Below are 21,494 nucleotides of genomic sequence, written 5' to 3' on the forward strand. Positions count from 1 at the left end.
ATCAACTTTTTTACTACAGCGTTTTTCTCTCACATACACAACTCAAATTTTCGCATTCGATTCATGTGAACTATACTAGTAATTGATTTATATACACATACACATGTTCATCTAATGTAATATATGACAGTCACGGAAGGTATTAGGCGTAACATAATTAATATTATGTTCAATTACTATCATGTTACATCTAATGTTGATATTATATTAAATGACTGTTATGTTACATCTTTTATTTTTACATATTACATATGTAAAACATCATATATATATTTATAATGAATTACTACGTACTTAATTTTTTTTCCTCTCTCCCTCATCAAGAAAGACGGACAATATTGATTCAATTCTAGTGGAAACTTCAAGAATAAAAGAATGGGACCAGAAAGTTAGGAGAGAAGGGAAAAAAAAAAAAGATCATATGTTGTGTATTGTTGTATCCTATATAGCTAGGAAATGAGGTTTCGCTGTCAACATTAATTTGTCGATTTCACAATTTCCATAACCCTAGTTTGGGGGTATATTCAAAGACTAGCAGCATCTTTAGTAGGTGGGCCTCCTCTAATATTCTTTTCATTTTTTTTTCCTTATCGTTACTCATTTCTATATTAATCAAACGTGTCTTGCAAATTTTATATGTTGAAACAAATAATTCTATTATTGGAATATATATATATATACACATATATATATATATATATATCCCGAGTCACATGCTGGACCTAACTCAGCTACAAAAAACTGCATCAAAAGAACTTTCTGGTAAAAGTTGTCACTTGTCACCTTATCAGATATAGTGGAAGCTAATTTCCAATTTTCACAGATCTAGATAATGTATAGAAAAATATTGGCCTATGGCAATTAGGTTAATATTATATTACTGATATTGTCTATACATGTTTGAAGATTGATCCGGAATTTTGTTGTTATGATTAATTTGCTACTTTCTCAGTTACCGCCATTAGTGGTAGAAAATAATATTAATGCTCTACAAGTAACCGACAATATACATTTGGTCAAACTGTTAATAGAGTATTAACCCTTCCAACTATGCATATGAAAAAGACGTGATCGACCAGCTTCGACTTTAAGAAATGAAAATAAGAAAAATATGTATTCTCTTACTCATTACACGAAAGACCTAGAATGTACATACACATAAAAATGGAGTATGATTTCTTATAAATTCTAAGATTAATTGGTTACTCATTTTTAGTTGAATGTGACGATTGTAATATGTGATCATGTTTGCTATTACCGGAGATAAAATATAACCTAAACCATTATTTCTTGTTTAATTACTTTTTCTTTTTTGTCTATTTCCACCCAAAAAAAAAAAAAAATCTTCTCCTTTACCTGTTCTTGTCGTTTTAAAAAAGCTTTTATACCTTCCATATATCCTTTCATGATCATCCACACAATTCCAACGCCATAGAAAACGGGAAAAAAGGAGGAGGAATCAAATTTGTCGCCTGTGAAAAGAAATTAAATAACAAATAATGAAAGCCTCATATTTTATCACTGCATTATCCACAAACTGTGGTCTGATCTGGACAGAACCGGATAATTTCTTCTGCTGTGAGACTTGGACGTGATATTGTGATAACATGGTTTATTATATATTTATTTATTTTTATAAGGTTAACTTGCTTTATTATTTTCTAGTGGTCTATTAATTAATTAATTATTTTTACTTGTTTCACACCAATATTTACTCGAATATATTTTCTTTCTCTAATTTCTTGCGTTCTAGTCATATTTTGCATGAAGTAGTGTTTATGGTTAAACCGCCTTGGCTTAGACTATTATTCCCCACATTTTTTTTAACCATGATTAGAGCATCTAGATAATTTGAACACGCACAATATAAGTAAGAACAAATGACGTTGGACGTATATTAAAACAAGAAAGTTAGAAATCAAAACATTATCTATTATTTTTTTAAAATATCATCCTAGCTAGTGAATGATAAATACTTTCAAGACTTTTTTATATATATCAGAAGGAAGTTGTTTGCGATTTTAACGTTTACCATATTACAAAAACCTTAATTAATTATATGTCAGAAGGAAGTTTCAATCTTTCTCACTGCTTAATATTATTATAAGAGTTGTTATCATTATTATTAAGTACTAGATCAATAGAACTGATGAGATGATTGATTATACACGGTTGGTATAGAAAAGATCAAACTAACTGTAGAAAGTGGCTATTTTTGACGGGTGTTGTTTAAGGTTTTCATGTAAACCTACTAGAGATAAGAATAATATACAAAGATGACAACGTGGAAAACGACATCATTTTTTAGTTTCCTTTCATTTGGAAATTAATAAAATGACTCTGATTATACTTAAGTACATGTATTAATAAGCTTTGTCATAACGTGTCCTCATGAATAATGATCTCTTGTACTGTTTTATGGGTTAAATCAATGTTGGTATACTTGATTATCTAAAAGATCGCAAACATGTTTCGGATCTTCTTAGAAGGGAAAAAAAAAAAAAAAAAAGGGAATATTTTCTTGTACCTTCCATTTTCTTCCAAAAGCATATTCTTTTGAGAGAAGGAAACTCAAACTGATAAACACGTTCCATAGTAGTCCCACATGAGTCCACACGGCAATCATACTTAACCACGTACGTCAAAAACTACTAGCTATAAGAGTACTAGAGGTCTAGCTAATTTATCAAGCACTAGTCATTTTACTAATTTATATATCTATAATAGAAAAATTCATTAGTTATAATCATTAACGAGTTTTAACAAATAATATATAGAACTGTCAAGTTGAAGAATTAACATGTGAATTATGATTAAATCTAGAAAAAAACTAAGCCAATCACAAGCAACATTATATATGTGAGAAAACTAGTTGTGACACATAAAAATATATAGACGAATTCGTTCTATATTGATGTGGTTTTAGCAGTGAATGTCGTTATTTTAACCACATAATATGAATTACATATATATATATATATATATATATCTGTGTATATGCTTATGTGCCCATGCATTTCATCTAGGTCACAGAGATCAAAATTAATGATCATCTACAGTTAGGACGGATATGACTAGGCCATCAAGTTTATTTTAGTCTTTGTCTAGATCCACGCAGCTTTTCTCCGCATGTGAATATATATATATTCTTCGTAAATTTTGATTAATGCAATAAGTAGATAATTTTAATAATGTTCTTGATCTCTCAAATAAGGTATGCCAAACACATTGATATGACAGAACTTGGAAATGTTTAGCAAACTGAGAGTCAGCATATATATCATAGACGTTGAACAGAGATGGAATAAATTCACAATATTATCCTAAAAGATTGGATCTGCTGACACTTAAGATCCTATCTGATTAATGCCAAGTGGTCTACACGACATTATTGATGAAATATTATTTCGCTTTTGTAAATGCAACAAACTTATTATATTGTTGAGTGGAAAATAGTTAGAAATTAAATGCTCATTATAGTACAGCGTGTATCATGTATATCTATATATATATATATATATGTATATGTATGTATGTATAATATTGTATCTGTTATTAAAAAAAAACAAAACAAAACAAAACCAAAAAATGCGAATCCGAACACGAGATTTGCACTTGATGAAGTGAAGCAACACAAAATGATGGATCCTTGAGAGGTAAGTTCGATGATAATGAGATAGCCTCGTAGGTCTAATAACAGGAGATTTCATAAATACACACACATATAGCTGCTAATTACGTTTGCATTTGTTAAAGAAAATAAAATAATGCTAGAGATCCCGAGTTTTATCCAATTTGCATGCTTTATTCCAAGTTTTTAATACAAGGTTTATGAGTTGATATTCTTTTATCGGTTGATGCTTAAAAAACTTGTCATGTTAATTAGTATTAACAGTTGCATTTAACATTGAAAACATATATACAAGTCAGAGTATCTTTAATTTAATTTAATGCATTACTAAATTAGCGTTCTAACGTTACTTTGATTTTTAGAGAATTAGATTGCATAAAGTCTGGATTTTCACATTCTACTCTTGAGTAATACCCTTTTAACTAATATAATTTTTAATTGATTAAAAAAGATTTTAATTAAGAATAAAGAATAAAAATTCAGGTTTATACAATCTAAACGGTATTTATCTTCTTTTCTCTTAATTTTATGCCAATCTTTATTACCGATCAGACCGTGTATCAATCCAAAAAGACGGGCCACGAGCCAACCCGTCCGGCGCGGCCCATATTGACTAGCGCAATCGTTATAATATGTATGTTGCGTTTTATCTATTTTGTGCCACGCAAATGTTGCTATCTCAACCCGCATAAGTTCATCTTTATTCTAAAACTTTAATATGATAGTTCTAATTTTAAATATTTGATTGATGACGTACTCACCACGAAAAAAATGATTGATAACGAGCGAAAGGAACTTACTTTAATTATTATTTTACAAACCAGTTGTCTCTCTTATCTCAAATTCAGACGAGCTTTTAGCCCACGGGAGGAATTACCTCCTTGTGCCCTCCAAGTATAATGTTTATAAAAAGGGAAATAGACCTAAGTAATAAAAATATATGCGCCAAAATATGACCGGTAATATTAGTCATGACACGATAATATGATTTAAAAACGACATAAATTTCACATGTTAGGATTGAGAAAAAAAAATTCAGGTCAGAATTAAGTCGACTTAAAATTGACACAAAAAACACGGGACAATTTTGAATTGAACCCGCTCCCGAACACGACACAAAACTCGTAAAAAACTAAAATATATTTTTTTTCATTCCATATTTTAGATTTTATTATGAATTTATAATATCATGATAGTTATACTCAAAATCTTATACTATTATTTGCTTAATTTTGATGGATGTTATTGTATTTTAGTGTGTTATGAATTTTAAGTTATTTTTAATATATAAAAAAACTAAAAAAAAAAATATATATATATATATATATATAATTTTCGTGTTAATTTTAAGTTCACGTGTTAATTTCATATCACGAGTCATTTTCGTGTCGTGTTGTGTCAACTCGTAAAGTAGTCATGTCGTGTTTGTGTTACGCTTTTTAAAAAATTTCATGCAATAAGACGTGTTCGAGATGACTACAAATTTTAAAAAACAATCAAAACACGATACGAACACAACATGTGATACGAATTACCACTCCTCCAACAAAGTTTAGACATAGGTAGAAAATATGCAATTTAAGTGTAAATCTGGTTTTACACCCATATAAGACGTTATTTAATTTTCTTCCATTTACTTGATTCCTTCACTAGTTGCGGTCTGCAGATATATAACCAAACCATTTTAATAACTTTCACAATTAGATTGTAAGTAAAAGTTGATCTACCGATTTATAAATGTGTCCAAAACTGGATTTACTTATTCATATAAATAAATCTCAGAGTATTGATTTCATGAATAACAAATTAGACCTCAAAAAAATCCCTAAATCAGCCCCAATATTAGAACAAACCCAAACCACATCCCCCAAATCTGAAATCTAAAAAATAAGACACGAAGACCACCAGAACGCGTACGAAAGCTCACTGATCTCCGTGGTGGTGCAGTCGTGGCCTTGTGTCGCTCAACCTCGCGACGACGAATGCGAATCAGAGCCACAGTTGACAAAGAGAGAGGAGAGAGAGAAACAGGTGAAGAGAGGACCGAGGAGAAAAAGGAGGGAGACAAAGAGAGAGGGAGAGGGACACACACAGGTGAAGTGAGAGAGAGAGAGAGAGAGAGAGAGAGAGAGACAGGTGATCGAGAGGGGGGTTTGAGAATAAAGATTAAAGGAAAAAAAACTGTAAAGAAGGGTAAAGTTGGAAAACAGATTTTATTGACCATGGCGTATTAACTTTAACACTTTAAAGCACGTTCATTTTACCGATTTAAATTTAAAATTTAAATTTTATTATAATAAAAAATTTTAAAAAATATTCTTAATAAATTAGTTATTTACTTCTACAAGTTTAATAGGATGACTTATTTACTATAATTTCTCTACAACTAAATATGGGCTAAAAGCTAGTCTGAATGTGAGATGAGGGGGACAACTATGGGCCTTCATATCATATCATATCCTATCATATCCTATCATTCTACACATAAATATATTTTGCGGACGATACTAAGAAAATATTTAGTTAGAGGATTCAAATCATGATTTAAATTATGATTTATAGTTCGTTACAGTATTTTTTCTCATAAAAAATACACGTAAATCAAAAATAATTCTAATCACATAATTTTAATCTATGAACCAAACGCCTCTTAAAAATTTATCATAACCATGATACTAAGAGGTGCAGAGTCGTGATATAAAAATTTCACAATCACGACAACTGTTGGCTGGCAATTGCAGTATCTCACCATGTTACTTAGAGATATCCCATCATAATATTTAAAAATTTCAGCACCTGGTGATAGCCAGTTGACGATCGTTAGTATCCTGCCATGATATTTAGAGGCGATCGCCGGTATTCTTCCAGGATACTTTACAGTTACTATAAAAAATCGTCGGCATTCTTATGTTATATTTTACTATTGCCAGTCCGAGATCGACGACGGCCAACCGTTCTAAAGTCGGCTTCGGAAACAAACAAAAAAATACACAAAATCACATATAATGCAAAAAATTCAGGCACAAAAAAAAAAGCGCTAAAACATTGTTTGATTTGACCGGTTGCTAAAACATTGTTTGCTACACTTGAGATCAAAACCGTCAAAAAAGTACAATGCAGTGTGGTGCTGTCTGAGTTGTGCGATTTAGGTCTTAAGCATTAATAAATTTAGACTAAGCACATAACTTAGCCCATTATGTAAACAATTTAATTTTAACAATATTTCTTTTTTCAGAAAAAAAAACCCATTATATTTCTTTGTTTATATTTATCTATTTATTTTCTTTTATTTTTTTAATAAAAAGAAAACTCTTCTGATTGAGAAAGAGAGAGAAGGGGAAGAGAAAGTAAAGAGTCAACTCGGCAGTAAGATTAATTTTGTGCGTGGCGTATTTTGCAACAGGATTGAAGTGGCCTTAGTCGATCCCCACTACTATTTCGTGGTATATCGCATAAAAATCTCTTACTAATGTTATGTTAATAAGCAGAATCATAAGAGGGGCACATTTTCTTTTAAAAATAACCTCGGTTTTTATTGTTTATTTTCAGTAAGTCACTTTAAATAAATTTTTGTTAAATTTTCAGAATTTACTGTTCAGATTATAAGCAGCTACCCGCTGAGGTTATTCAAGTGACAAACATTGATGGTAACCTAACCGATTACTGGAAGTAGCCTAACTGGAACCTTCGCGACCAGAGTACTCGGGTCTGTATTGATCTCGATCTCAGTTTTCAAGCTCGATCACAAGCGTCAAGGTGTCGATTACTTGCCTCTTGACGTCTGTGCGACATCGGGCACCTCCATTAAAATTAAAATCCTTTTTCGACTATTTAGGCTCATTCCATAATTTGATCCTGTTCAAATCTTTATAGTCCATTTAATTCAGAGGTTGTTTGATTAGGGGATTCGTACCCCGATTCGAATCATGATTCATGATTCACTACAGTGTTTTCTCTCACAAAAAATACACGTAAATTAAAAATGATTCTAATATCATGATTCTAATATATGAATCAAACGTCTCCTTATAGATTTAGATAGAAATTTTTTTAGGAGACAACGTAATAAAAAAATTTGAATTATAATTTATGGACACATGTCATGCAGTCAGAACCTTTGAGAAAAAGCCCACAACACTTTTCAAGCCCCATGCAGTTGTCCATTACATCTAGTTGTTTATTGTTTGCCATTAGGGGATCATGATGCTGTTAAAGGTCTTTAGTACATTAGCACGTTTAATATGGACTCACTCATCTTTTCCGTTAAAACTTGGAAAAGCGGTATGTCTTTGTTCCATTATTTTGAGAATCTAATTATTGCATCAACATTTATATATATATATATATATATATCGACAATGAAATACCAATTTGGTCATTTGCATCTATTAATTATATATAATATGTCCATCATTATAACAGGAAAACTCAAATGATTAACTTGATATAAGCCAAACCAAACGATTATAATTATTTTCACTAATTTCCACCGCATACCTTAAGGCAGTCCTAATCTGTGTGCATATGCTTCAATAACAACAGGAGGACGCTTCCTTTTAAAGGTTAGTAATGGCAAACAGGTCAGAGATTTCCAAAAAAAAAAAAAAAAAAAAATGCATAACATGTGTTTGGAGCTATTATTTAGTAATTAATTTCACGGTAAGAGTTGTTACCAAACTCTTGACCTAACCCTAATCATTTTGAAGCATCATTACTCTCCAATTATAGTAGAATATGGCTTTGCTAGATTTAGACAATGACTGATAATGGTTCTCATGATGATAAAGTTGAGAAGAAATTGAGACTTTATTTTTGAGAGTGTACGTGTCTGGATTTTTATTCCTTAATCTTGATAAATATCTTTTTATTAGTGTAATTATTTGATTAAAAAGATTATGAATCAAGAGTAAAACGAAAAAAAATCCTGACTCATCAAGATTACTTAAATTTAAAGCAAAAAAAAAAAAAAAAAAGGAATAGCCTTCTAAAAAAGTTAACCCCGAAAAAGAAGGAAGGTAGAAAGCAACAACTATACTTAATGCAAACCATGAGTCCAAAGTCCCTCTCATAATTGAACCAATTCGGTTTCTTATAGTTGAAGAAAGACACATCATGTTACGAGCAATCACAAGATGTAACCACAACCAAAAAATAAAAATAAAAATGAAAAACAGAACACAACAGAATAAGCAACCTTTGATTTCCATATAATCGCGTGTGTGATACATACATATGTACAACAACATTTTAACTTACAATAAAGTTGAAAAAAAAAAAAATGAATGTAGTAATCTCTTCTAAAAGATCCCAACTGAAATGAATAAAGCGAGAATCCTACCTTAAGGTATTAAAATAATAATAATAATAATAATAAATAAATAAACCTCCATTATAAACCATTAGATTTTGACTACTATCCGAAAGTAGGCTACCCGGTAGAAAGCTCAAAAAAGAATCTCCTTCTAAGGTTTTTACATCATATAGTCTTGAATCTCACTTTCATTTTACCATCATCAACTTCATCTGCAACTGCAAGCATGTGTAAAAATATAAGACGTGATAAAATTGGAAAATCCAGCATATTGTCCTCTTTTTTTTTCATTTTTTTTTTTTTTTTTTCTAATTCATATTGGAGATTCACCTACCCTCCACTATGGTACTGGACCAAGACAGAGACATTGACGAAGAAATTGATTGCTTAATATCTTCAAAAGTTGGGTGTGATCCATAGCCAAAACTTTGAGAAAAACCGTTCCAAAATTCACTATTTTGCGTCTTGTCAAGCAAATAGGCGTCCATATCCTCAGACTCGGCATCATGGACCTCATTACCACTTTTGCCCATCAACACTCTCACAACTTGTCTCATATTTGGTCTAGCACTTGGGTCAGGGTTAGCACATAACATCCCCAAATACAACACTCCCTCCACTTGCTCCTTATCAAATTCCCCTTTTGCCCTCAGCCTCTCATCAAGGGCATCCAAGAGCTGCCCTTGAGCCATCAATTGCCAAACCCATTCCACCAAGGGCACCTTCCCTTCCTCTATGGGTCTCCTCCCACACATGACCTCCAATATCAAGACCCCAAACCCGAACACGTCGGTCTGAGCTGAGGCCCGACCGTTGTGAACCACCTCCGGGGCCAAGTACCCGACGGTCCCGACCACTCGGGTGGTGCTAGCCACTTGACCGTGCCCGTGCATTCTAGCCAGACCAAAATCACCCAGTCTTCCACTCATATCCTTGTCTAGTAACACATTGCTTGCCTTAATGTCCCTATGCAACACTTTTGACTCCCACCCTTCATGTAAATACAAAACCCCAGATGCCACATCTTTCAAAATCCTAATTCTATCTTCAAGCCCCAACATTTTACTCTCCTCACACTCAAAATACACCCTTTTATCCAAACTCCCGTTTTCCATGTAATCATAAACCAACATGAAAACCCCTTTCTCTCTCTTGCACCAACCTCTCAACCCCACCAAATTCCTATGCTTCAACCTTCCAAGGCTCGAAATCTCAGCCAAAAACTCCCTCATTCCATCGTTCTCACGTGACATTCTTTTCACCGCAATTTCCGCTCCTCCAGCCAAAACTCCCCTATAAACTTTCCTATTTCCTCCTATTCCAATCACGTTTTCCTCCTTAAATCCCTTCGTCGCTTCCTCAATCTCTTGGTACGTCATTCTGTGGGGCCAATACTCAAGTTCCCAATCCTCCATTTCAGCTCTTTCCTTCGCTCTTCTCCTCTGTCGTTTGATCAACAAAACGACAATCAAAGCACAAAAACCAATAAAAAACAAACCCCCAAGCGTGACTCCAATAATGAACCCTTTGGACTTGTGAAACGACGCTTTTGGAAGAACAAACGACGGCAAACCGGCGGTGACCAAACTCTCACTCAAAGAGAAGTTTGTGTTGCTGAAACTCCAAGCTAGAATCATATGCCTCTGTACTAATTGCCCAGTTGAGCTCGTGAACCCAACATACATTTCATCGAAAAACACCTCGGACAAATTGTACTTTTCACTTAACAAAGGAAACCTAGGCCTCTTCGAACCAGCTTTTACCATGCTAACACTAATCAAAGAATCATTATAATCAATCCAAACTTGATAATTCTCGCCGCTATTGAGCTTTATTTTCTTGAAAAACTTCTCGTCCGTACCGTTACTCTCGTCCGGCCAGTACCCGGCGTCGCGAGAAACCAAGGACTTTAGAGAATTCACGTCGATCCCAACATGGTTGTCGTTTATGTCGTCGAACTCCTCGTTCTTAAAGACGTCGAACTCGACGCCGAAGGCGTGGTTGTCGGTTTTGCCGTCGTTGGTGCGGTTGAGGAAGCCGAGGTTTTGCGAGGAGCTAGCGCCTGCGATGCCGGTGGAGGGGACGAAGACGAAGACGAGGCCGTGGCCGGGGAGGGTGTTTTTGTAAGGAGCCATGGAGAAGATGAAGGAGGTGGAGAAGGGAAGGACGTAGGAGGAGTTGTGCCGTTTTGCGGGGATTTTGGAAGGGTATAAAGCTCGGCCTATAGAGAAAGTGGTGTCGTTTGTGAGGGTGAGGATGCGGGATTGGATTGTGGCGTTGCCGTAGAGGGATAAGGCGGTGTCGTTGAAGCCGTTGAAGAGGAAGTCGACGGAGAGAGCAAGTTGGAGGAGAGAGAGGATTGTGGCGGTCAGTAGAGTTAGAGAGAGAAATGGTGGTTTTTGGTGGTTCTGGATTATCTTCATTGTGTCATGTGGGTGATAGAGAGAGATTACTGAGATGAAGATGAACAAGAAGAAGAAGAAGAAGGAGAAGAAGAAGAAGAAGGAGAAGAGTGTTTCATGGGAAGAATGAATGAATGAAACAGGAAAAGGGAGGATTAGGGGTGAGAAATGAAGGTCATATAAGATAATGGTTTAGATGATTAGCTTTGAATTTTTTTGTTTAGTCAAATGGTTGGATTGATAAACCCAACCTCCTTTTCTTTCTTTCTTTCGTTCTTTCTTTCTTTTCTTATTATATATATTTGATCTGAATTTAAATTATAGTGTTAAATGCCAATTTCGGATTTGGGATTTATTTATTTCTATTTTTACTTTTTTATATTTTGTTTTAATAGTTCGGATTGGTGTCGCTTTCTTGGTTGAGTCAAAAGACAGGTGGCTGGGCCAATTGGGGGACCATGCCACCGCGCATGGCATTAAAAATTTCCAATTTGCAGGCAACATATAATTCGAAAAGAAAGAAGAAAAAAAAAATTATTATTATTAATAATCATACTATTGAATTTGATACGTGATTGGTGTTTTTGCAGTAAGAAAAATTGAACAAAACATTGTATGGAGTCTAGTCATTTTTATATCTTGATTACGTCGGAGGGAAATCTTCAGATTTTCCAATTTGTAAAAGAATAGCGTCCTGATTAATTCTGGAGAAATCTAATTAGTTACCTAATAAAGATTAGTTCAAGGGTCTCTCTTTTTCTTGGTAACTTTCAAAGTTTCTACTTTCATTAATTTTGATGATTTTTAATAGCCAAGCACCATTTGACACTAGAATAAAATTAACATATTTGAAGAAAGAAAACAAAAGAGCAAAGTTCAAAAAATGTAATAAAATAATTTTGAAAAAAAAAAGGTGGTGATGGTGAAGAGTTGGCTGCTGCCGACCTCTCTGAGAAGTTTCAAGAAAGTGGAATTTGAACGAGGAAAGCAACGTTACTTTTGAATCTTCAATGATTTTTTAGGGTGTGGACAAGGTTTTTTTTATTTATTTATTTATAAAAAGGTGAATAGAGTGGACAAGTTTACAACTACAATTACAATTAGAGCTTTAAGTTTAAATCGGATAAAATAGACCGTTAAAAGTTTGTTACTATTGGTTCGGGCTCTACTCAATTTTAAATTTTTCAAGCTCTATTCAGTCTTAAATTTTTTGGGCTTAAAATTGAGTTAAGTCGACTCTTTTTTTTTTTATGACCGGACTGAACCGACCTTAATTTTATAAGTTTAGAGCCAAATTAAACCGACCTTAAATTTTTTAAGTTTAAAGCCAAACTGAACCGATTTTATCTCTTTTAAAGTAAAACTGATCTAACTTATAATTTTCTTTTGAACCGTCAAATTTAAACCGAGTTGGGTCAGACAGTCTAAACTTATACCTCTAACTATAACTATCCACAAGTAAGAAACTATTTTAAAAAGGAAAAGAAACAAAAAAAAAAAAAAGTATTCGAGCATTCAGTTTTCACACTTCAAGTTCAATTGTTCATCCCCAAATAAAAAGTCTACGCAACTCAATACGAGTACATGTCCCCGTACGGAACTCACGTACTTCCCGAGACTTGTAGAAGCAGAAAAAATATAAACGAAGACCCAACAAATATAAAAGTGAGCAAGCCACAGTCTGCCACTGCCACCTCTCTTTTTCTTTCGCTTTTTCATTATGGTTTTTTTTTAACGGTTTATCCCTTCAACTTATAAATATTTACAATTAAGATCTATTGAAAATGTCATCTATTTTTTTTTTTATAATTTTGATCACATGACGCGCACATGAACATTTATTAAGAATAATTAATATCATTTTTGATCTTATTTATTCAATTATATTAATTTCAGAATCATTTATAGGACGTTTGGTTAGAGAATTCAAATCATGATTTGAATCATAGTTCATGATTCGCTGCAGTATTTTTTCTCACAAAAAATACACGTAAATCAAAAATAATTCTAATCACATTATTTTAATTCATAAACCAAACGTCTCCGATGTTCTGAACACAATCAGCTTAATAAACAACTCTTGGTTTCCTCAACATACGCTCTAAAAGTGAGAAACTAGACGCCTACATGTATGTCATGTGACCAAAACCGTCAAAAAAGTAGATGTCATATTCAATTGGATTTTAATTGGAAAGATTTTTAAGTTGAAATGGTCAATTGCTAAAAAAAAAAAGAATAAGAATCAAATTACTAAATTTAAAAAGTTAAGAGGGTATTCCTAAAATAAACCTTTAAAATTAGACTCCATTTTTTTTGTTATTCGATTAATTTAGTCATGATAAATATCTTTTTTTACTTTCTTGATTGTGATTTTTTTGGTTTGATATCAATGTTTAGTTGAGGAGTCGCGTGTTCTTTTCACAACTCAAATTTTTTTATGTGAAAGAAAACATCATAACAAAAAAATTGAATTTGAAACTGTAGCAAAAGAACTTAAATTGTGAAAATAATAAAACTTTAGTTACCCTGACAAGTTATTGCCTTACGCAGAAGATTTTAAAGATCGACCTTTATCGTAAGGCCACTATAGGATTGGAAGGGAGGCGGGAAGTTCCCCTACCACGGGTGCGGGGCATCCAAACCAAAATTACATTAACAGTAGTTTGAGAATTTTACACTTAAAAAATCGGTTGTCTTAGTTTTTATTGTAAAAGAAGGCATCTTTTTTGGGGTTAATTAGAGAGGTAGAAGAAAAATGAATAGAGTTAAGAGGTGTGTAATGTTCTTTAATAACTTCTTCTTTATCATAGCGATATAACAACTGAAAGATGGTGTAATCTCACGTTGAGGTGAATCTCTATAAACTCTTAGTGTTGATTTTACTTGATTTATTTTTTTGAGTTTGTATTGCTCTCAATTACATAGAATAAAGGCGTCTAATTCTTAACAATTAAAGCAATCTTATCAGCCAGAGTAATATTATTGCATAACTCCCAACATGTTTAGAATTTCATATAGCCATGACAGAAATGTCTTCTTCCAGTTGTGAATATGAATCAGTCAACTTGGATGTAATATTAAAGTTTTTTAGGAAATAGGAAGTACGAATTATATAGTTTATTATTATTATTATTATTATTTATTTATTTATTTATTTATTTTTGTGGGTGGGTGGGCAGGCAGGTTCCAAACATTTTCTCAGGCAACAGAGAAAGAAAATTGCAACTCTGCCATGATGAAAATGGAGTCATTGCAAAAGTGATCATACCTAATTAATTTCAAAAGAATTAAAGAATTCCAAATGAATTTTATTGGACAGAAAGCTAATAGATTTGGGTGCTCCATAGCGGAATGTTCCTTGATATTACTACTATTTAATTTGGTAAGACAAGGTAGTTGTGAGTTGTAAGTTACTTGCTAATAAAAAGTCCATTGTTTAGGTAAGAGGGAACCCTTCCAACTACATTTTCTTTTAAATGACATCTTTTAATGAACCCCCAAGAAAACGAAGGTCAGAATCCAGATTTCCACCCTATCATAATAAGGATTTCGTTAGGATGCCTACTTTAAAATTAAAAAAAAAAAAAAAAATGGTTTCAGGTGTATTATCAAATTAATCAATTGCTGATGTCACACAAACATTTCTGATAAGAGTTTTTATTTAAGAAAGAACAGTCAGATGGCAATTTGACATGTATATTGTATAGGACAACCATAATTGCCATTAGCATTACCAAAGCACATATTTTATATTCCTATCTTTATCCTTATTTTTTTATTTAGTTGAATAAAGACGGCAAAAAAAAGTCGAACTGACCAAAGTTCTTATATGCTTCCTTTATTATTATTATTATTCTTTTAAGAAAAACTTATTTAGCCACTTATTATTGAGTTTCTCTGGTAGGAAAAAAAAAATAAACAAGTAATTTTTTACTTTTAGCAATTAAATATGTATTAAAAATTATCAATTCTACATATTTTTTAGGTGGCGTTTGGTTCATGGATTCAAACCATGTGATTAGAATTATTTTCGATTTACGTGTATTTTTTGTGAGATTAAATATTATAACAAACAACGAATTATGATTTGAATCAGGAAACGAATTTAGACACTAAACAGACTCTTAATCTGTATAATTTTCATAAGATTCGAGGATAAAAAACTGTCATTACCGATAATAAAACCTTACCGGTGAAAGTCGCTATTATTGCTTTTGGAGGGAGGCTTTTGCTACCGGTTAAGCACTGAGGCAAATACAAACGAGACAAACCTCGGTAGAAACATATAAAACGTGTTAAATTTGAATACGGACCAACCTTAAAAAGCTAGCACTTAGTTGAATGGAGCACCGAGACAATATCCATTTGGAAAGCAAAACATCAATGTGTTACTTCACAAATCAAAACTATAATTTACAGCTTTTCGGAGATCATAAGGTAGATGGAGTTGCGTTTCTCCAAGTGCATTAACCACGTTCATTGTATTGATCTTGCGAGCTTACTTTTTTTTTTAATTAGTGCCAAAAAAAAAAAGGTGAAGAAGGCATTGAAGATTAATAAAATAGGCGTACATGTTTCCTATTGGTCATATTAATTTGAAAAGAAGAAAATGAAAGCTACATTGACTACGATATTTAGCAGCCGCATCTCAAGTACTCGATTGATCTTTTTGGATACTGTAAAAAGAACATATGACCATGGAATTCTCAACATAAGTATTAGGATCTCCTTTATTTTACCAATTTGAGTTTATAATTTAAATTTTATTATAGTAACAAGTCTTCAGAAATAATCACATTTAATTTTTTTATTACAGTAAAAAACTCTCACATAAAATCACATCTCAACTCGAATTAAAAACTTGAATCAACGAACTAAACGAACCCTAGATAATGACGTATGCTCATTTTTTTCACACATGGTGTACCTTATTATTATTATTTTTTCTAGGTTGCATAATTGCCACACAAGACCCTATTTGAAGAAAAGTTTGATCAACGTGTACGTTCTTGAGTGCAAGCAAAATCCTTCATTTGTCAATTGGAGAAGATTTCTAAAGTCTAGGTTCTTATGCCCTACAATAACTTGTAATGAAGTTATGGACCCAATTATAAATGGTATGAAGTATGAACCACTAAAGCGATACATATATATATATAGGAAATATAAACCTCTATTGATACGCTTGAATTAGTTGAATGCCACTTTTAAAGTCTAATTAATTATTCTTTGTAGCGGCCTTTTAATTTGTAAATTAGGTTCAAATTTTCTAAAAAAACTAGTATGCCGATTTTCTAACTATTGATATATGTATGTCTGTATTATCATTTATCAATTATCATGCAAAAAAGTTGAATTTAAATTTTTATAAAAGAAAAATATTATAATAAAAATTTAAGTTATGATTCGAACTAGCAAAATGAATTGGGCTTTAGAATAGTACTTGAGGCATGTAAGGATGACTTGAATGTTTTAAATTTTAAGTCTCGTTCATTTTACCGATTTGAGTTTTTAGTTTTAGGTTGTTATAGTTAAAAACTCTCAAAAAAGTCACATCTAACTTTTTCTGCTACAGTTAAAAGTTTTAAAAAAAATCACTTCTCAATTCAAATTGAAAACTCGAATCCGCAAAACGAACGAGGCGAGACATTTACAAAATACTATACTAGGTCAAGTGGACTTTATCAAAGGCTTTTAAATCAGAATTATATAACCCGCTGGTTTTTCGATTACGTAGTATGGATATGATATCGGTCCCAGCAAGTTGATAATAGATAACAGTTCTCTACCGGCAATGAATGCAGGCTGAGAAGTTTGAATTTGACAAACAGGCACAAACATCGAGGTAATTTATAGAGCGAAAGTCAGCGGAGTATAACTACGTTGCTTTGATCATATGTATGAACGACGTCAGAAGCAGCTGTTGTAGCTCTCAGATGAACTATTGTAGTTTGACTTTCGGAAATGTTCAAAAGTCAACGCCGTTTTAAAGGTAATTAGAAGGTGGAGCTTTCACTTTTATATATACCATGTTGAAAAATAAAATTATATGTTTTTGGAACTGAATTCCACAAATTCGCATAATAATGTTCTCTTGCTAAATAGAAGTAGTGTACAAGAGTATATGAGTCTGATTTTGAAAGCAGTATATTTCTAGCAAATTTCTCTAGGCAAGGAAGGCTTTTTTTTTTTTTTTTTTTTTCCCTGTATTTAGGTGATGAATGTATTTTAGCTGTTGGATTAACATTTTATGTCTAAGTTTATGAGTCTGATTTTGAAAGCAGTACATTTTATGAGTCTGATTTTGAGAATAAGTTTATGTCACTCTGTAAATTATTAAGATGAACACTGCATATCAATACCGTTTAAAAGTTAATTCAACGGTCAAAATTATCTTACTCTATTGGAAGGGAAAAACTGCCTGCCCTGCGAAAGAAGCTCCCATATTTCCGTTGCATTAATACATTCCCAAAGCATGACATCGTTAATATAGAAAGAAAAATCCAACTTCAATTGTAAGTTATGTATCATCAATATAAAGTGATTTTTTTTTTTTTTTTTTTTTGCCAGATGAGCTAACTAGAAATTTTTAGAAGCAAAAAAGTGGATATTTGATTGATGTTGACAAGATTATTGATGAATATCTTTGAATAAAATTCAAGCTCACGCGTAGGAGACTTTCACGAGAGAAAGAGTCCAAGACCCCGTTTATTTCCCCGATTTGAGTTTAAAATTCGAGTTTTGTTACAATAAAAAGCTCTTAAAAACAGTCACATCTAACTTTTTTGCTACAGTAAAAAGCTCTCACATAACATCATATCTCAACTCAAATTAAAAACTCAAATCAGCGAATTAAACGAGCCCCAAGAGAGCTTCAGAGGAAAATTAAAATGAGTTTATGAGGCACTGTACTGTAGTCTATCATATGCAAAGTCAAATAAAGGACATAACAAACGCATACATCATTTATTTGTTCTTCCTTCTGAAAAATGCGTGCTCCTTTCCCTGATGAAGAAAATAGAGTGGGACACAACATGACATCCATGTGTTGAACGTTCAAAAATGGTTTCCATTTACTGGGGAATCAAATAAACTACTAATAAAGCAATAGAAACGAGATGTCAGTCCTCTACTTGTCTCATAATGGGGGTTTTTTTTTTTTTTTCAAGTTTATCCTTGAAAACATAAGGACAAAAAGAGAAAAGTTGCGAAGAATTGTATATTCTGAATTGTGTATTGTCAAGAGTACAAGATGAGGTATTTATATATGCAAAATTCAGTTAAATAAGAAAAATAAATTTATTGAGATATCTACAATCATGGGATAGCTACAATTAGGGATTAGTCAACTGTGATATGGAGATGGTACAATCCCATAATCAAGGAATGAGAATTCCATTAACAATCCTCATAGAGAAAAGCAAAAATGCACTTAAACTACTTTTTGATGCATCAAGGAAGGAACTTTAAGAACACAAAATATATAAGAATAAGAGTTTCACTAAGACTGATTGACTGTAAAACTTTCATGAACCTAATTTGATACACTCAATGCTATAGAGCTTATGCGAGCACTTAAAGAAGTGCCATAGTAACTTAGTTTCTGAGGCTTAAAAATCAAACAGATATCAGGAACCTCATTCTTCCACTCAACATATTCAGGTTTTAAAAGCAGTAATATGTGGCTAGCTAGGTTACTAGACTCTGCTTACAGCATTCTGAAAATGATAAGAAAGTAACAAGTGCCTCGGATTAGTGTGGGCTCGAGAAGAGTCCAAAACTGTTATGCGATGCGAAAGGATATAGCAGCCTTGCAGCTTCTGCTCCACAAGAATTAAGAACCCTTGACAGTTGAAAGAGGTGGTACTTAGAAAATTCTTCCTTGTGTGGTTTTACAGTTCAGAATTTTCCTCCGTGTTTACCAACAATCATTTCCACCACAAATTTGAAATGATAAGAGTTTGGCGGAGCCCATATTCATCAACTGCTCATTAGCATTGGGACTTTCAACTGTTTTATTATTTTGTTTGAATTCAGACTCTGGTGAGGTGTGAGATTGATTAGTCTATCAATAAGGATCCCGTTATGTTAGCTGAGATATTAACTCTCACTTATATGCAGCTGCTACTCTTGACTGCCTTCCATAAAGCTTCCCTTCTACCCTCTCCGCCACCTCCACCTTCCCATGGATCCGACAAGCGCTCAACATCGCACCCCACAATGCCTCATCAGGCTCCATTTCCATTCCCGAAATCAACTCCTCTGCTTCCTCAACCCGCCCCACTCTTCCTAACATATCCACCATACACGTATAATGCTCCAATGCAGGGATTATCCCAAACCCACTTTGCATCAACTCAAAATACTCTTTGCCCTTATCTGTCAAGCCGGCATGACTACACGATGTGAGGACCGTAGTAAAAGTCACCCCGTCTGGGCTTCCTCCCGCCTCCAACATCTCATCAAACAACCGAAACACCTCTCCGCACATCCCATGCATCCCATAGCCCGCCATAAGCGCTGACCACGAAACCTCATTTCTCACCAGCATTCCATCGAACATCTTGCGCGCAGTCTCCAAATCACCACATTTAGCATACATAGTGATCAATGCGTTGGAGCTGGCCAAGTCCAAGCAAAACCCACGGGCGAAAACAGCCCCGTGGACCTGCCGGCCGAGCCGCAAGGCCGATAAGCCGGCGCAGGACTTGAGCACCGGAGGAAGCGTTTGGCATTGGATGATTTTGTCCGAGAGAAGCATTTGGCGAAAGATGTGGAGAGCTTTGGAGAACAAGTTGAGAGAGGAATGGGCTCTAATGAGGGTGTTGAAGAGGAAAGTGGATTGGTGATTGGAGAAGCGGAAGAGAAGGATGGCTTCGTAGAGCTGGGCACAGCAAGCGTAGGCGTATACGAGCTTTGCTCGGATGAATTTGTGGCGGGAGATTCCGAGAGCCAATGTCCGAGCGTGTATTTGTCGGAGACTTTTCAGGTTTTTAGTGGAAGCGCAGGATTCGAGGAGGTCGGCGTACAAGGGAATTACGCCGTGAGAAGAAGACATGATTGAAGCTCAACGGGCAACAGTCCGAGGAATCTTGATTCTTGAGTTGTGTTTAAACCTCGTACTAGAGATATTTTGACTTTCAAAAGAAAGGTTAATGCCTAATGGCAACGCAGTTGGTGGGTCCTGATGTTTCAAACAAAAAGAAAGTCTCTTGTTCCTATAAAGAAAAGGAGGTGCCCAAATGAGTGGCAGGAGAGATGATGGGATTACGAAGAAATGAAGAATTTAGCTTTAAATTTACACTTTTATTTATTGTTCTTAATAAATATTTTTTTTATTAATGTAATTATTTAATTAAAAAAAAATTATAAATAAAGAGTAAATGATCAAAATAATGACTTATATATTTTTAAGAGGTATTATCAAGATTACTCATATCTTATTAGTATCTTATGTTTTTAATAATATTAAAATGATACTTTTATTTTTTTTAAAATGACATTTTAAGACTGATATTTTAAGACGTACAATGTCTAAACTGTCATTCATATTAATGGAATAAAAACTATTAACTTTCAAAATATTTTCTAAAAACATTTTAACTTATTATAATTTTTGAATGCTAATGAAATATATTCATTAAAAAGCCACTAAAGAGTTAGGATGCAAGGCAATATTAAAATCAAAGAAACATGTATTACTCACATGATTAGAAAATACAAACACACCCATATCATAAAAACAGAAGGGCTCCTTCACAAAGTGGTATTAGAATAAAGTTTGGCCATGTAGAAACGACTCAAGATGAACCACATTATAATCTAACAATGGATCCAAATCACACAACTTAGTCTTAGTGCTACGAGAAAACCGCCCTCTATGTGAGAGACACCCCAGACATAGAATGGTAAGGAGACCACCTTCTAGTTGAGACAAAACGCCGGTAGATGGGGAAACCATCAATGTTATTACAACACAAACATAAATAACAACCATAAAAACATTAAAACATTTATAAAGATCCTAAAAGATCAACCCAACAAGATTGAGTCCCTCAATGCTAAAAATATGTGAAAGCCGGTAAGAACAACTCCGAGAAAAGGTTCCTTTTCCTTCCTCTTTCAACCTAGTTCCTGTGGTTTCAGCAGG

The 21,494-nt window shown here is 33.4% G+C and overlaps 2 protein-coding genes across 2 annotated transcripts; both read right to left on the reverse strand.

Moving 5' to 3' along the window:
* Positions 1-8,818: 8,818 nt before the first annotated feature.
* On the reverse strand, positions 8,819-11,584 carry LOC21397641 (L-type lectin-domain containing receptor kinase VII.1). The gene is made up of 2 exons (XM_010109878.2): positions 9,277-11,584; positions 8,819-9,160 (listed from the first exon to the last, which is right to left on the reverse strand). Exons 1-2 carry the CDS (start codon positions 11,363-11,365, stop codon positions 9,108-9,110), a joined length of 2,142 nt encoding a protein of 713 aa, XP_010108180.2. The 5' UTR covers positions 11,366-11,584; the 3' UTR covers positions 8,819-9,107.
* Positions 11,585-19,033: 7,449 nt separating this feature from the next.
* Positions 19,034-20,515, reverse strand: LOC21397642 (pentatricopeptide repeat-containing protein At3g46790, chloroplastic). Its single transcript, XM_010109879.2, has one exon. It carries the CDS (start codon positions 20,400-20,402, stop codon positions 19,452-19,454), a length of 951 nt encoding a protein of 316 aa, XP_010108181.1. The 5' UTR covers positions 20,403-20,515; the 3' UTR covers positions 19,034-19,451.
* Between the last annotated feature and the right edge of the window lie 979 nt (positions 20,516-21,494).

Source organism: Morus notabilis, unplaced genomic scaffold (assembly GCF_000414095.1).
Source record: "Morus notabilis unplaced genomic scaffold, ASM41409v2 Scaffold191, whole genome shotgun sequence".
NCBI lineage: Eukaryota > Viridiplantae > Streptophyta > Magnoliopsida > Rosales > Moraceae > Morus > Morus notabilis.

Excerpts from the sequence above, each read along its gene's own strand:
- LOC21397641 (XM_010109878.2), bottom strand. The coding sequence starts at position 11,365 with ATGAAGATAATCCAGAACCACCAAAAACCACCATTTCTCTCTCTAACT. Across the intron at positions 9,161-9,276 it reads GTCCAGTACCATAGTGGAGG|TTGCAGATGAAGTTGATGAT; the intron begins GTAGGTGAATCT and ends ACATGCTTGCAG.
- LOC21397642 (XM_010109879.2), bottom strand. The coding sequence starts at position 20,402 with ATGTCTTCTTCTCACGGCGTAATTCCCTTGTACGCCGACCTCCTCGAA.